The following is a 12,777-nucleotide window of genomic DNA, read 5'->3' on the forward strand; positions in this document are numbered from 1 at the left end:
ACCGCGGTCCCTGTGCTTTGCTAAGCTTGTTCTAAGTAGGTGCTTTAGACCACTGAGCCATCTCACCAGCCCCATTTCTTTTTTTTTTGAGTATGTATTTTTAGATTTCACATGAGATCATGCAGTATTTGTCTATCTGTGCCTGGCATATTTCACTTAATGCAATGATCTTGTTTCATTCAAGTTATCATTAATGACAGGTTTGGTCAATGTTGGCATTCTTTTTGTGACTAATGTTCTGTTTTGTGTATGTGTACAGCATTTTGTTTATTCTACTCAGTTGATAGATACTTAGTTCCATTTCTTGGCTGTTTTAAATAGTCCTACAATAAACGAGTTTATTGCAGGTATTTCTTTGATCCAGGAGTAAGATTGCTAGATCATACAGTAATTCTGTTTTTAATATTTTCAGAACCAATTTCCATATGCACTGGTTTCCATATTGGCTGTATTATATTCATTTATATTTTCCTCAACAGTGTGCAAGAGTTATTTTTTCTTTTTTTTTTTCTCCCTCACTGGCATTTGATATCTTTTGTCTTTTTGATAATAGTCTTGGGGTTTGATTCCCTGGGGCTTGCACAGACTGTGATTGAGACTAGGCGTGGTGGTGCGCTCCTGTAATCCCAGTAATTGGGAGGCTGAAACAGGAGATTAACTACAAAAAGAATCTGATCTACATAGTGAGACTCTGTAGACCCTGTATTAAATACAAACATAAATAAATAAATAAAGATAATAGGTTTCTTACTGGAATGTGGTAGGTGAAATCTGAGGCCCACTTTTCCTCTTTTTTTTTTTTTTTTTCCTTCCAGAACTAGGGACTGAACTCAGGCCCTTGTGCTCGCCAGGGAAGCGCTTATTCCACTGAGCCATCTCCCCGGGTCCCTCTTTTCCAATTTGAGTTCCCTTTCTTTTTCTTTTTTTTTCATTTGTGTATTTGGTACCGGGTCTCACTGCACAGATGGGACTCTGGTGATCCTCCTGTTTCCAGCCTCCTCAACACTGGGATTACAGGCATGTGCCACCATACCTGGACTCTGTTGCTGGCTCAGTGTGCCCAGGGGGGCAGGGCCGGCGCAGTTGAGTGTCCTTTCTTTCTCTGTGTCATCACTCTCGCTAGCCCTTCAGCATTGAGCAAAAAGTGGTAAAAGTGGCATCCTTATCATGTTCCAGATCTTTAAGAGCTTTCAGTTCATTATAGTTAGCTCTTACTTTATTACGTATGGCCTTTGTTACACAGAGGCACATTTCTTCATTCATTGTTGAGTGTTTGAGCTTTTTTTTTTTTTTTTTGTCTTTTTGAGACAGTGTCTCACTATGCAGTTCAGTCTGGCACTATGCAGTTCACTTTGTAGCTCAGGCTGGTTTCAAAACTCATAACAATCCTCCTCCCTTAGCCTCCCAACTGCTGGAATTACAGGTGTGCACCACCATGCCTGGCTTGGGTTTATTTTATTTGGTTTGGTTTTCTGATACAGGGTCTTGTTTTGTAATCCAGACTGACCTTAAACTCACTATGTTACTTAAACTGGCCTCAAGCTCACAGTGGTCCTCCTGCCTCAGCCTCCTGAGCTCATGGAAGGTCTTTAAGAAGGTCATTGAGAGGATGAATGTGCCTTTGAAGGCAATGTGGGACCAGTGTGTGCTTGTTTCTCTCCCTGGCCATGAAGCCATGGTTTGCTCCACATACTCAGCGTGGTGACACACGACCTCACAAGAGCAGCAGGGCCCATAATCCTGGCTAGATGCCTCTGTGCCCGTGAGCCTGGCTTTTCCTTTATACATCGATTATTCAGGGTGTTGCTGTAACAGTGGAGGCGAACACAGATCTCTTTGGGAGTCTAGCTAAAGATGGTGCGATTTCATGCTTGCTTCTTTGTTGATTTCCTTTTTTTTTTTTTTTTTAAAGATTGTTTATTTATTTATTTATTTTGTGTGTGTGTGTGGCCAGCTCAGCCCACCAGGGGGCGGGGCTGGCTGGCATGTGGTGCTGGGGATTGAACCGCGGTCCCTGTGTTTTGCTTAGCTCAGCTTGTTCTAAGTAGGTGCCTTAGACCACTGAGCCATCTCACCAGCCCCTGATTTCCTATTTGGATAATATGGATTCAAGAAAAGTGAGAACTTGGCCATTTGTCTGTTTTTCTTTGTGCTGTAAGGTGGTGGCAGCAACCCTTTCCTGGCTCTCTGTGAACTTTATTTGATAGTTTGGCTGCATTGCAGTTGAAGGTGGTAGCAGTATTTGCCGCTGAGAAAAAGTTAAGGAGCTCTTGCTGGGCTGTGAGCACCCAGTCCTGGTGTAGCTGTGTCTGTCACAGTTACGTCTGGATTCTGATTCTTGCCGGGGCATCTCTGCCACTGTCGCGCTGCTTGAGGGAAGGAAGCAGTCCCCTGAGCTGTGGTTTCTTGGTCTGAGGCCCCACCAGGCACTGTGTGCTTGATGAGTACAACTGCAGTACAGCTTCAGTGAATAGCTCCTGCCTGAGACTTCGGGAAACTCTGAGCAAATATCTATGGAATGATTCAGGAATAAAGTGGCTTATTGATGTGGCATTTAGAAATTAATTCCCAGATTAAAAAAAAAATGGTTCAGCTTGAAAATCTGATTTAATTATTTCTAGAGTTAAAAATCTTGCCATGACTAAGAATATGTGATTAAATCTATTGCTATTACTCAAAAAATGTTCATGCAATTGAATTGTTTTGTTCTCCCATTTTTGGGGGGCGCCGTATTATTTGCTTGAGAACTTGAGAACACTGCATAGTAAGTTATTACATTTATTGAGTGTGGGTGACAAGACCAGGGCCTTGTTTATATTATGCAGATGCTTTACCTCAGAGCTACACAACTGGCTTAATTATTATGTTAAAACATTTTTAAGCGAAACCTGGGCTATCATTGAAAGAGTAAATTTATAGTATCTTTGAAATACTGCAAATAGGGTAGATTAAAAATAAATGTTTTTTAATGCCTTTTATTTTTTATTTATTTATTTATTTTTTTGGAAGCTCGAAATGCCTTTTTTTTAATGCCTTTTAGTAACAAAGTAAAAAAGATTTTTTTAAACTTAATATATCTTTTCCAGATCAAATTTTCACCAGTAGCTAAAAAGTTGTTTGTGGTAACTGCAGTGAGTGCTATATCTGTAATTTTTCTGGCCCATCATTTTAAAAGAAGACGTGGGAAGAAGAAAGGAAAAATATTGCCATGGGAACCGGAGCACCTCCTGCTTGAATATGCTAGAAGAGCAGCATCAGATAAAGGTATATGGAAATAGCTGAGTTGAGTCTACAAAAGAAATTGTATGTGTAAATCATGGCTGGAGTACAGTGGTTTCAGTGTTCTAGTTTCCAAAAGTTTCTTGTTACTTAACTTGGAAGTAACGGAAAACATTTTAGAAACTAGGCCTGGTGCATGCCTATAATCCCAGCACCCTGGGAAGCTAAGGCAAGAGGTTCAACTGGGCAGTTTAGTGATTTAGCAAGGATCTGTCTCAAAATAAAAGAAGGATGGGGGTGTAGTTCAGTGTGAAAGCCCTGGGCTCAATCCCTACTTCTACAAAACAAAAAAAAACCCATAACACCAAAACTAAAAAACCTGTAACAGACACATTTTAGAAAGATTAGCATGTAACAGATAAGGCAACAGAAAAAATGATTTCAAATTGTTCTGTTAAATAACTCTTGATTTATGTATTTTTTGTTTTTACATTTTAAAAATTTTATTGGTATATTTTATTTTAATAATTTTATTGAAAAACAAGTAGCAATGAGACAGTTTTCAAAACCGATTAGTAGGACAGTTTCAATAACTAATATATTGCATAGTGTCGTCTTAGTGTTATGCATTGTACAAGATGCAGACATGATATCCTGTCCACAAACACAATTAGAACAAATCTTTCTATTCATTGAATTAATTAAATGTAGCTGTATATCTATCATAACTATTTTGAATATACAGATACAAAATGGTTGTTCATTTGTATCCCCTTTTTTTATTTAGTTTTGTCAGAGAAGGGTATTCCATTGTAATTTAAATATTATAGGTGTGTGAATTCAGCAAAATATTCCAGTATAGTCCAGTAGTCCATAATAGTGGTGGGTTTTCCCTAAGACTGGCAATGTCTATGGGTGTATTTTAGATACACACAGCATTCATCATTGGGAACTCATCACATGATATATCACGCTTCTTTTTTTTCTCATTTCCCCCTCCCGCCTTTCCACCCCTTTTTCCCTTCTTATTTGCAAAAGATTTGTTTCCATTTTTCCCTTTTGTTTTTTTCTTGGCCCTTCTTTCCTTTGCCCCTCCCCCTCCTCTTCTCCCTCCCCATTTGGACATTTTCTTCCCATTTCCCAATGTCTAGTATACATTTGGTTCTTTTTTTTTTTTTTTTTTTTTTTTTTTTTGCGCGGAACCAGAGATTGAACTCAGGCCCTTGCGCTTGCCAGGGAAGCATTTATTCCACTGAGACATCTCCTCGCCCCACATTTGGTTCTTGTTTACACTTTCAGTTTCTCATGCCAGAGAGACAATGTTGCATTTACATAGGTGTGTCTGACATTTTTCCCTTAAGAGTGTGGTCTCAAGGTGCAACTTTTTTTTTTTTTTTTTTTTGTGGTACCAGAGATTGAACTCAGGACCCTGCGCTTGGCGCTTATTCTACTGAGCTATCTCCCCATCCCAGTTGCAACTTTTGATATATGCTACATAGTGAGTTCAGTGGCAGCATGAACTACATAGTGAGACCCTGTCTTAGAAAAGAGGGGGGTGAAAAAGGAATGGGTTATAATTTTTGCTAAAGATATGTACTGCTAAAGTATAACAGTAAAAATAATTATGTAAGCGTGGTAGATATTATAGTGCCCCACCCCTGCCCATTACTGAGGACTAAATCTGCTCACTACCAAAGGGCCACATCCCCAAACGTTTTCCTTTTTTATTATGAGACAGGGTCTTGCTGTGTTGTCCAGGCTGGCCTGGAACATGCTGTTGTCCTACCTCAGTCTTCCAGGTGTCTCTAGCCACAGGTATATGCCACTGCATCCAGCTTCTGTGTTTTTTATTATTTAATTTATAGTACCTTTTTTTTTTGTATTTTAGGGAAGGATCTACAGGGCGTTCAGGGTCTCACTACTAGATTGGACTTGTAGTGATGTGCCTGTTTACAGCCTCCCAAGAGCTGGGATTACAGGCATGCACCACCATGCCCAGTCTCAATTGCTGTCTCAGTGCGTCCCAGGGGCGGGGCTGGCACAGCAGGCCTGGGGATCAAACCTCGGCCCCTGCACCTGCTTCCAGGCATAATTTATGGCCCATTTTTTACATGCATTGTTTTAAGCTTTCCTCTACACAGATTTATTGAGTGTAAAATTCTATGTACATGGTAACCTGGACCTGCTGATCCAAAGCATGATGCTTTCCTACTGATAGCTTGATAGGTTGGTTAAAAAGTAACTTACTGTAAAATAAGTAGGAAAATGCCCAGTGTGCATCAGGTGGATGGCCTAATCCCGAGGACTGTCATAGTTTTATGGGATAATAAACAGGTAGGATTGGGTTCCAGTGAAGCGGATCTGTGGAACTGCCAGAAGACATGGAGAAGCCATTTTGTGCAGTGCCACCTCCCTGCTCGCTTGTTTCTGGATCATGGTGTTCCCATTATCTGCTTCTAGACACACCACAGGTGCACCTGGGGGCAGAGGTCAGTTTAGCTGCTTGCTGAGCCAGAACAGCCTTGTCCCCAGCGCACTCAAAAGAGAGAGTCCCGCGGCAACCCAGATTGTCTTGTGATCTGCACACAAGACTGCAGCAGTGGATGGAGTCTCTTCCAAGTGCTGCTCTCAAGTGGCTTCCATTCTATGTGGCAGGGGGCCTGCCCCTTAGCTCAGTTCTTTAAGTGGCTGCTTCAACAAAGCAGTCAGGCTCAGGTTGCTGTGGTTCCATGCCCACAACTCAAGCCAGGCAAACCTGCTCTGAAGGCATTCAGAGAAAAAAAGAAAAATCATTCTTCGTGGCAGCCCTCCCAACCCTTCATCATTCATTTTTAATGAGTGACTATTTGTGTAAAGTGCAGTGAGCTTTAACCATAATGGTCACTGTCATTTACTGGTATTTTATTGAGTCTAAACGAAGTGCTGGGCTGGTGAGATGGCTCAGTGGTCTAAAGCACCTACTTAGAACAAGCTAAGCTAAGCAAAGCACAGGGACCGCGGTTCAATCCCCCAGCACCACATGCCAGCCAGCCCCGCCCCCTGGTGGGCTGAGCTGGCCACACACACACACACACACACACACTAAATAAATAAATAAATATTTAAAAAAAAATAAATGAAGTGCTATGTGTAGTACTTATTTTATTTTATTTTTTTATTTTCTGCAAAGCTTTATTCCAGAGGGGCTCAGGCCTCCTTGGCAGTTGCCTTCCTCGTGGCGGCCAGCATGTTGCTCAGCTCCTCATGCTTCCTCTTGGCGGGGATGTGCATCCCCAGCCTTTTCTTGATGAACTTGAGGGTATATTTGTCTTTAGACACATTGAACAGCTCCATGTTGTGCCACCTTTAGGGGGTGAAGCCACATATCTCCTGGATCGTGTCCTGCACGAACCTGGTGTGTTTGGTGAGGTGTCCGCGACTACAGCTGTGCCTCGGTTTGCTCACACTCTTAGTCACCTTGTGGCCCTTGTTGAGGCCCGCGGCCATGGGATAGCGGAGGGCCTTGGCTACTCTTCTTCAATGGTTGCTGTGGCAGAAGCTGTAATGCTTTAGCTTTTACTGCAGTCCTATAAATTAAGACTATATTTTATGTTATTCTTCCTATTTCATACATAAGGAAAATTGAAATATGTAAAAGTTAAATGACTAATTGAAGGCCATATAATTGAATTTGAATCCAGGAGGGTCTTAACTGCTTTTTTTTTTTTTTTTAAAGTAAAAGACATGATGACTACTCTAGAGCAATGGATTGATAGGTGGAACAAATAATATTAAAAACTAGAGGCTGGGGAGATATCTTGGAGGACTTGGGTTCCATCCCTGGTACCACATGTTGTGCAGCACTGAAACTGGGTGATGGCACACGCCTGTAGTCCCAGCACTGGGGAGGCTAACACAGGAGGATCACAAGTCTGAGCAATGTAGAGAGACCCTGTACCAAATAAATAAATGGATTTTTTAAAAAAATTAGAAATTAAATCTGCCTTGTAGTCCCACCACTCTGAAAGGCCGAGGCAGGAGGTTCCCAGAGTCTAGCCTGGACAGCGTGGTGATTTAGCAATACCCTGCAATACCCTGTTTCAAACCACACAAAAGAAATCTCACCTCAGTACAATATAATGCAATGTGGATAAGGTTTATGTATTTCAGGAAAAGAAGTGCTTATATTTTAAGTTTATAATTTCAAAGTTCATAGTTGTTAGGGGACCAGGGAGATGGCTCAGTAGGATAAGCGCTTGACTGGCAAATGCAAGGATCTGAGTTCAATCCCCGGTTCTGCCAAAAAAAAAAAAACAAAAAAAAAACCAAAGTTCATAGTTGTCAGTATTTTTATGTTGATTATAAAAAAAACCATTCCAAATCATTGTGGTTAATCAGGTGAATGCTTTACTCTTCATTGCAAAAGGGGATTTTCAGTGTTAAAAGCATGAGATACAGATATTGTGTTTTGGAGACAAGGTCTCGCTATACAGTTCAGGCTGGCCTTGAGGTCGCTTTGTGGCCCAGGCTGGTCTTGAACTTGCAGAGATCCTCTTGCCTCAGCCTCCTGAGTGCTGAGATCACAAGCATGGGCCATCATGCTAGGTGAGATATGGATATTAGTGTTTAATAATCTATGCAATTGAAAGAAGTTATTTTAAAAATTAGATGCTTCTTGAATGAATATAATATAACCTTGTAGTTTTGTGTGAAATTTTTCACTGGAATTATTGATACTTTTAATATGTTTGTTTAATAGGTTCAAGTTGTTCCAGTAGTAGACAGAATTTGACGTTGTCTTTAAGTTCTGCCAAAGACAAAGGATCTCAGTCTTGTAACTATGCCAACGGAGGACTTTTCAGTAAATACTCAGGTTCTGCACAGAGTTTGGGCTCTGTAAGTAAAAAATATGTTATTATTTTTCTTATGTTTATTTACTTTTATTACTTATTAGCTTACATGTCACACACTTGAAACTCTTAGTATTGAAAGAACCTTAAGAAAGTACATGAGACTGGGCGTGGTGGCACGTGCCTGTAATCCCAGCACTTGGGAGGCTGCAAACAGGAGGATCCCTAGGAGTCCGATCTATGCAGTGAGACCCTGAGCACCCCCGTACACCCTGTCCTAAATACAAAAAAAAGTATATGATTTTTTTTTCCTTCAGGCGAGTAAGTGTCCTTTTGCTGATGGTTCCAAGTGTATCTGAGTGAGTGGTAGAGTCCAGGGGTCCTAGGAGGCGGCTTTGACGTAGGAGTGCGGCTGCCAGACAGGATCTTTGTGAGCAGCTTGCACGCTGTCTGTGTGGACACCTCAGCTCCTTTGTAGCATCCTCCACGTAGTAAGTGTGAGCCAGGGGTCGCCCTGCTTCTTCAGTCTTACTAGAATATTGACTGACAAATGAGGAAGGAAGTTCAGATTTGTTTAAAGCTAATGGAGTCTAATTAATTTTAAAAATAGGCAGCAAATGCACTTGCCCCTTAGTGCACAACAGTTAAGACTGTCTGCAATGAAAAACGTATTCTCTATCCATTCAGTCCTGCTCCTTAGAGATGAATATCAAGAATTTCTTATGTATATTTCTAGAAAGTACAGCATATGCCTCTATGAGCATGTGTTCATTTCTCCTGCTAGTTTGCATATCACCATGCTCTGTTTCATGTCTTGCTTCTGTATCTCACTGGAACGTATAGCTGTCCATCCTGTAGTACCTAAAAATATTCTTCATCTTTTTTTTATTTGAAGAAATGGGGCCTCACTATGTTCCCTAGGCTTGCCCTGAACTCTTGGGTATAAGTAACCTTCCTGCATCAGCCTTCAGAATAGCTGGGGCTGTTATGCTGTGCTATGTGACTATGTGCCTCAGACATATACTAAATTTTTCAAGGCTCTTTCAGGGTAAGAACATCTAGATTAAAGTCTGCAGACGTCAGTTCTATGAAACTGAGCAGAATAATGAAGAATATGCCTGGTATTCTAGATTTCCTCAGAGTCAGAGTGGTGCCTATTTAAATATTCTCAGCTGAAAGTTAAAGCAGGTTTGTGTTTGTTTGAGACAGAGTCTTGCTATGTGCTTCACGCTGGCCTTGAACTCACTGTGTGGCACAGGCTGCCATCCTCCTGCCTCAGCTTTCTGAGTGCTAGGAGTCCAGGTGTGCACCACCATGTCCCATTTTTTTTCCCCTCTCAGGCAGTACCATAGATGCCTACATTAGGGTCCTGACAGCAGTAGTACTGAGGATGGAACATGATCCATAGAACTTGGTAATAGGGTCTGAAGGGTGTGGGAAGAGCCAGGTGTAGTGGTACACACCTGTGATCCTAGCACTTGGAGGCTGATGGCTGCAAGTTTGAGACCAGCCTGGGCTACATAGTGAGACCTTGCCTTGAAAAAACAAAAAAAGATGTAGGAAGACATCTATGTAAAATGACTTATTTTTTTAACGAAATTATGGAAGTGGGAGTCCCATTATGTGAGCTTGAGAGGAGGGGTTTTCCTTGGGAAGAAGCTGAGGTCCTTTTATGACAGAGTCACTTTGAGATGCAAGCAAAAAGGCAAAGTGGAATTACCCATAGCAAATGAAATGAGGTTCTGGGTTTCCCAAATGAAAATAGAACTGGAAGTAGGGTTTTGGTAGTTATCTGTGTTGAGGTGATGGAAGTGACTGGCTCAGCAGGTCTCTCTGGGGAAGGACTTGTGTGACAGACACATTTAGTTATCATTTAGCAGAGTCAGCTGTGGCCAGAAGTTCTAAAACCACAGTTGGGTGGGAGGGCATGCACCTGAAATCCCAGCGCTCAGGAAGTGGAAATCACATTGCTATGAATTTGAGGTCAGGCAGGCTACAAAGTGAGATCCTGTTTTAAAGAATCAAAGAAAAGAAAAACAAAACAAAACAGGGAACCAAGTTCTAAAAGCAGAATAAGCTAGCTGCTACTTTCTCTGATTTTTGATACAAAACCAGTTTATGTTCAAAGTATTGTTGTACTTGTATACTTTGAAACAGATGAAGACTTGGAATACTTAGGGTCATAGGTATCTTCACTTGAATCAGGATTATGTAAGATGGTAATCACATGGGTTTTGACTAGTAGTAGGATTTGTATAAATGTAAATGTAAAAGATCACAACACAGTATCTAAGAGAAACTGAAATAACATCTGTCAATCCTAATTTTAGGTCCAGAGTGTCAATTCTTGTCACAGCTGTGCTTGTGGCAATTCTAACTCCTGGGACAAAGCAGATGAAGATGATGTTAAACTCGTTAATATTCCTGTGACCACGCCTGAGAACTTGTACTTAATGGGTAGGAATACTGTGATAAAATTTTAAAATATTGTGCTCATATTTAATTTTAATGTAAAGAAGTGAGTTCTACAAAAAGCAACTATGATTTTAAATCATTTTTATGTCTGTTGAATCAGGCTGTGTTACATAATACAATACCTGTCATACTAGTTTTCTTAGGGTGCTGTAACAAATTCTCATAAACACAGTGGCTTCAAGCTACAAAATTTATTTGATCATAGTTTGGGAGGCCAGAAATCTGAGCTCCTTATTACTGAGCTAGAATCAGGTGTCAGTACCTTTTGTGTGTATGTTGCCTATTCCTTTGGAAGTTATAGAGAGCCCTTTGTGGTCCTTGTCATGGTCCAGGAAGTTTATATTTGTGGTGTCATGGAAAAGATATTGGAATCCTGTCAAGTTCATTCCAATCTACCACTTCCAGTGCAACTCATGGTGAGAATATAGACACTAAAACATATTTATACTTATGGGGAGCCAAAGGGTCCTAAGTCCAGTGTGGTGATGGCTGGAGCAAAGGCCTCAACCCAGGGCCAAACCTGGGTTTTATTCAGCTGCAAAGGAGGAGTGGCTTGAGGATGAATGACTGAGAGTGGGAGGAAGTAGGTGTGTACTGTGAGCTGGGCTAGGTCGGAGGCCTGTATTTGCCTCTGCAGTATGCAGAGAGAAGAATATGCAGAGTAATCTGCATTATACAATTGAGATAGTATTTAATGTTTTGGGATCTGGTGCTTCAGCTCTGATGTGTAAGTTTTCAAGCCCCAGGAAGTCATAACCTCTATTTCCGGGCTCAGCCCCAGCCAACAGTATGGAGCATTGGCTCCCATCTCCATCTGGCTCATATTAAAAAAACAACAGATGGGAGTTTCCTGAGAAACACACCTGCTGTCTTCAAAGACTACCATCAGCACCTGGGCTAGACCTGTGTGTATTGCTTAAAGTCAATTGAAGGAATAAGGAGAAGTCCTAGCCAGCTCTGTACATACCACTACATGGGAATAAGGGCAGGTACAGCCAAAATGGAGACAATTGCTCGTCTTTCAAGGAGAGTCACCCAGGTGGTCTTCCACAGAGGTGAGGGGAGAAGGCATTCCTTGCCTCATCCAGCTGCTGGTGGCTGCCACCATTCTTTCTGTTGCGGCCCCAATCACTCCATCTGTGTCTTGAATTTCATAGCACATTCTACTCTGTGCATATCCAATCTCCCTGCACCTCTCTTATGAGGACACTGGTAATTGGAGTTAGGTTCTGCTAGATAATATCAAACAAGCTGTGGGTAAGAGCCCTGTGGGTCATTCATACTAATCACCCATCTCTTACTGCAATTCCTTTTACAAAATCGATGGCGTTAAAAAGATTGGTGATACACGTTTGACTTGCTGTTGTAAACTGATGATGTGTGGTAGTCTGAGTCATATTTTGTAACGACACAATATACCTCCCAAAGGAGCAGCTTTTATCTTTGGACAAGTTTATTGTTGGGTAATTCTTCTTGTGTTCATCCAAAATAATTGGATAGGTAGAGAAGACAGTAAGAAAAGAAATGATGAGGATGTTGGAGTTAGGCAGAAAGGGTGCACATCATATTTTTAAAATAGAATAATAGGTCCAGCTGGTTTTCCCCTTAATTTAATTTAATTTTATTTTGAAACATAAAAAGCAAAAGCAAGAACAAAAATCAGAAATGAAGACAGAAACAGGGCAACATACAACAATACATGTGTTACAGATTTTCAAACCAATAATAGCTGATTAATAATGGTTGGTATATTATCTATTTTTATCGTCAAATCTGTTGCTCAGATTAACATATATTTATGTAAGATTGGACATATGGTTGTATGTTACTGCTTGCTTTCAAGAAACCTTAAATTTTTGTTCGTCTCTTTTTTAAAAACTTTTTAAAAAAATTTGTTCTAAAGAGAGTTAGTAATAATTGATATGGCATTAGAAATGGTACACATTTAGAAGACCAAGATGACAGGTATCCAAGCATAGTTTTTGTATTACACACTGGGTACAGCTGTTGTAAAAGCATAAATTTTTAGGATAAAAATAGAAAAGATGTTTTGGCCACAGAAAATAAAGAAGGAGGAAAAGACTATCTTGCGGGGCTGGTGAGATGGCTCAGTGGTCTAAAGCACCTACTTAGAACAAGCTTAGCAAGCACAGGGACGACGGTACGATCCCCCAGCACCACATGCCAGCCAGCCCCGCCCCCTGGTGGGCTGAGCTGGCCACACACACACACACACACACACAAATAAATAAAA

General features: G+C 40.9%; 1 protein-coding gene across 3 annotated transcripts in view; it reads left to right on the forward strand.

Annotated features, from left to right (window-relative positions):
• Miga1 (mitoguardin 1) overlaps nucleotides 1–12,777 on the forward strand; it is an 87,619-nt gene that overhangs the window by 11,117 nt on the left and 63,725 nt on the right. For all 3 annotated transcript variants that reach the window (XM_023703276.1, XM_023703277.1, XM_023703278.1), the window contains exons 3-5: nucleotides 3,087–3,264; nucleotides 7,958–8,094; nucleotides 10,379–10,505. In XM_023703276.1, coding sequence (XP_023559044.1) covers nucleotides 3,087–3,264; nucleotides 7,958–8,094; nucleotides 10,379–10,505 — 442 coding nt within the window. The remainder of the gene's footprint in view (nucleotides 1–3,086; nucleotides 3,265–7,957; nucleotides 8,095–10,378; nucleotides 10,506–12,777) is intronic.

Source organism: Octodon degus, unplaced genomic scaffold (assembly GCF_000260255.1).
Source record: "Octodon degus isolate 3935 unplaced genomic scaffold, OctDeg1.0 scaffold00167, whole genome shotgun sequence".
In the NCBI taxonomy this organism is placed as follows: domain Eukaryota; kingdom Metazoa; phylum Chordata; class Mammalia; order Rodentia; family Octodontidae; genus Octodon; species Octodon degus.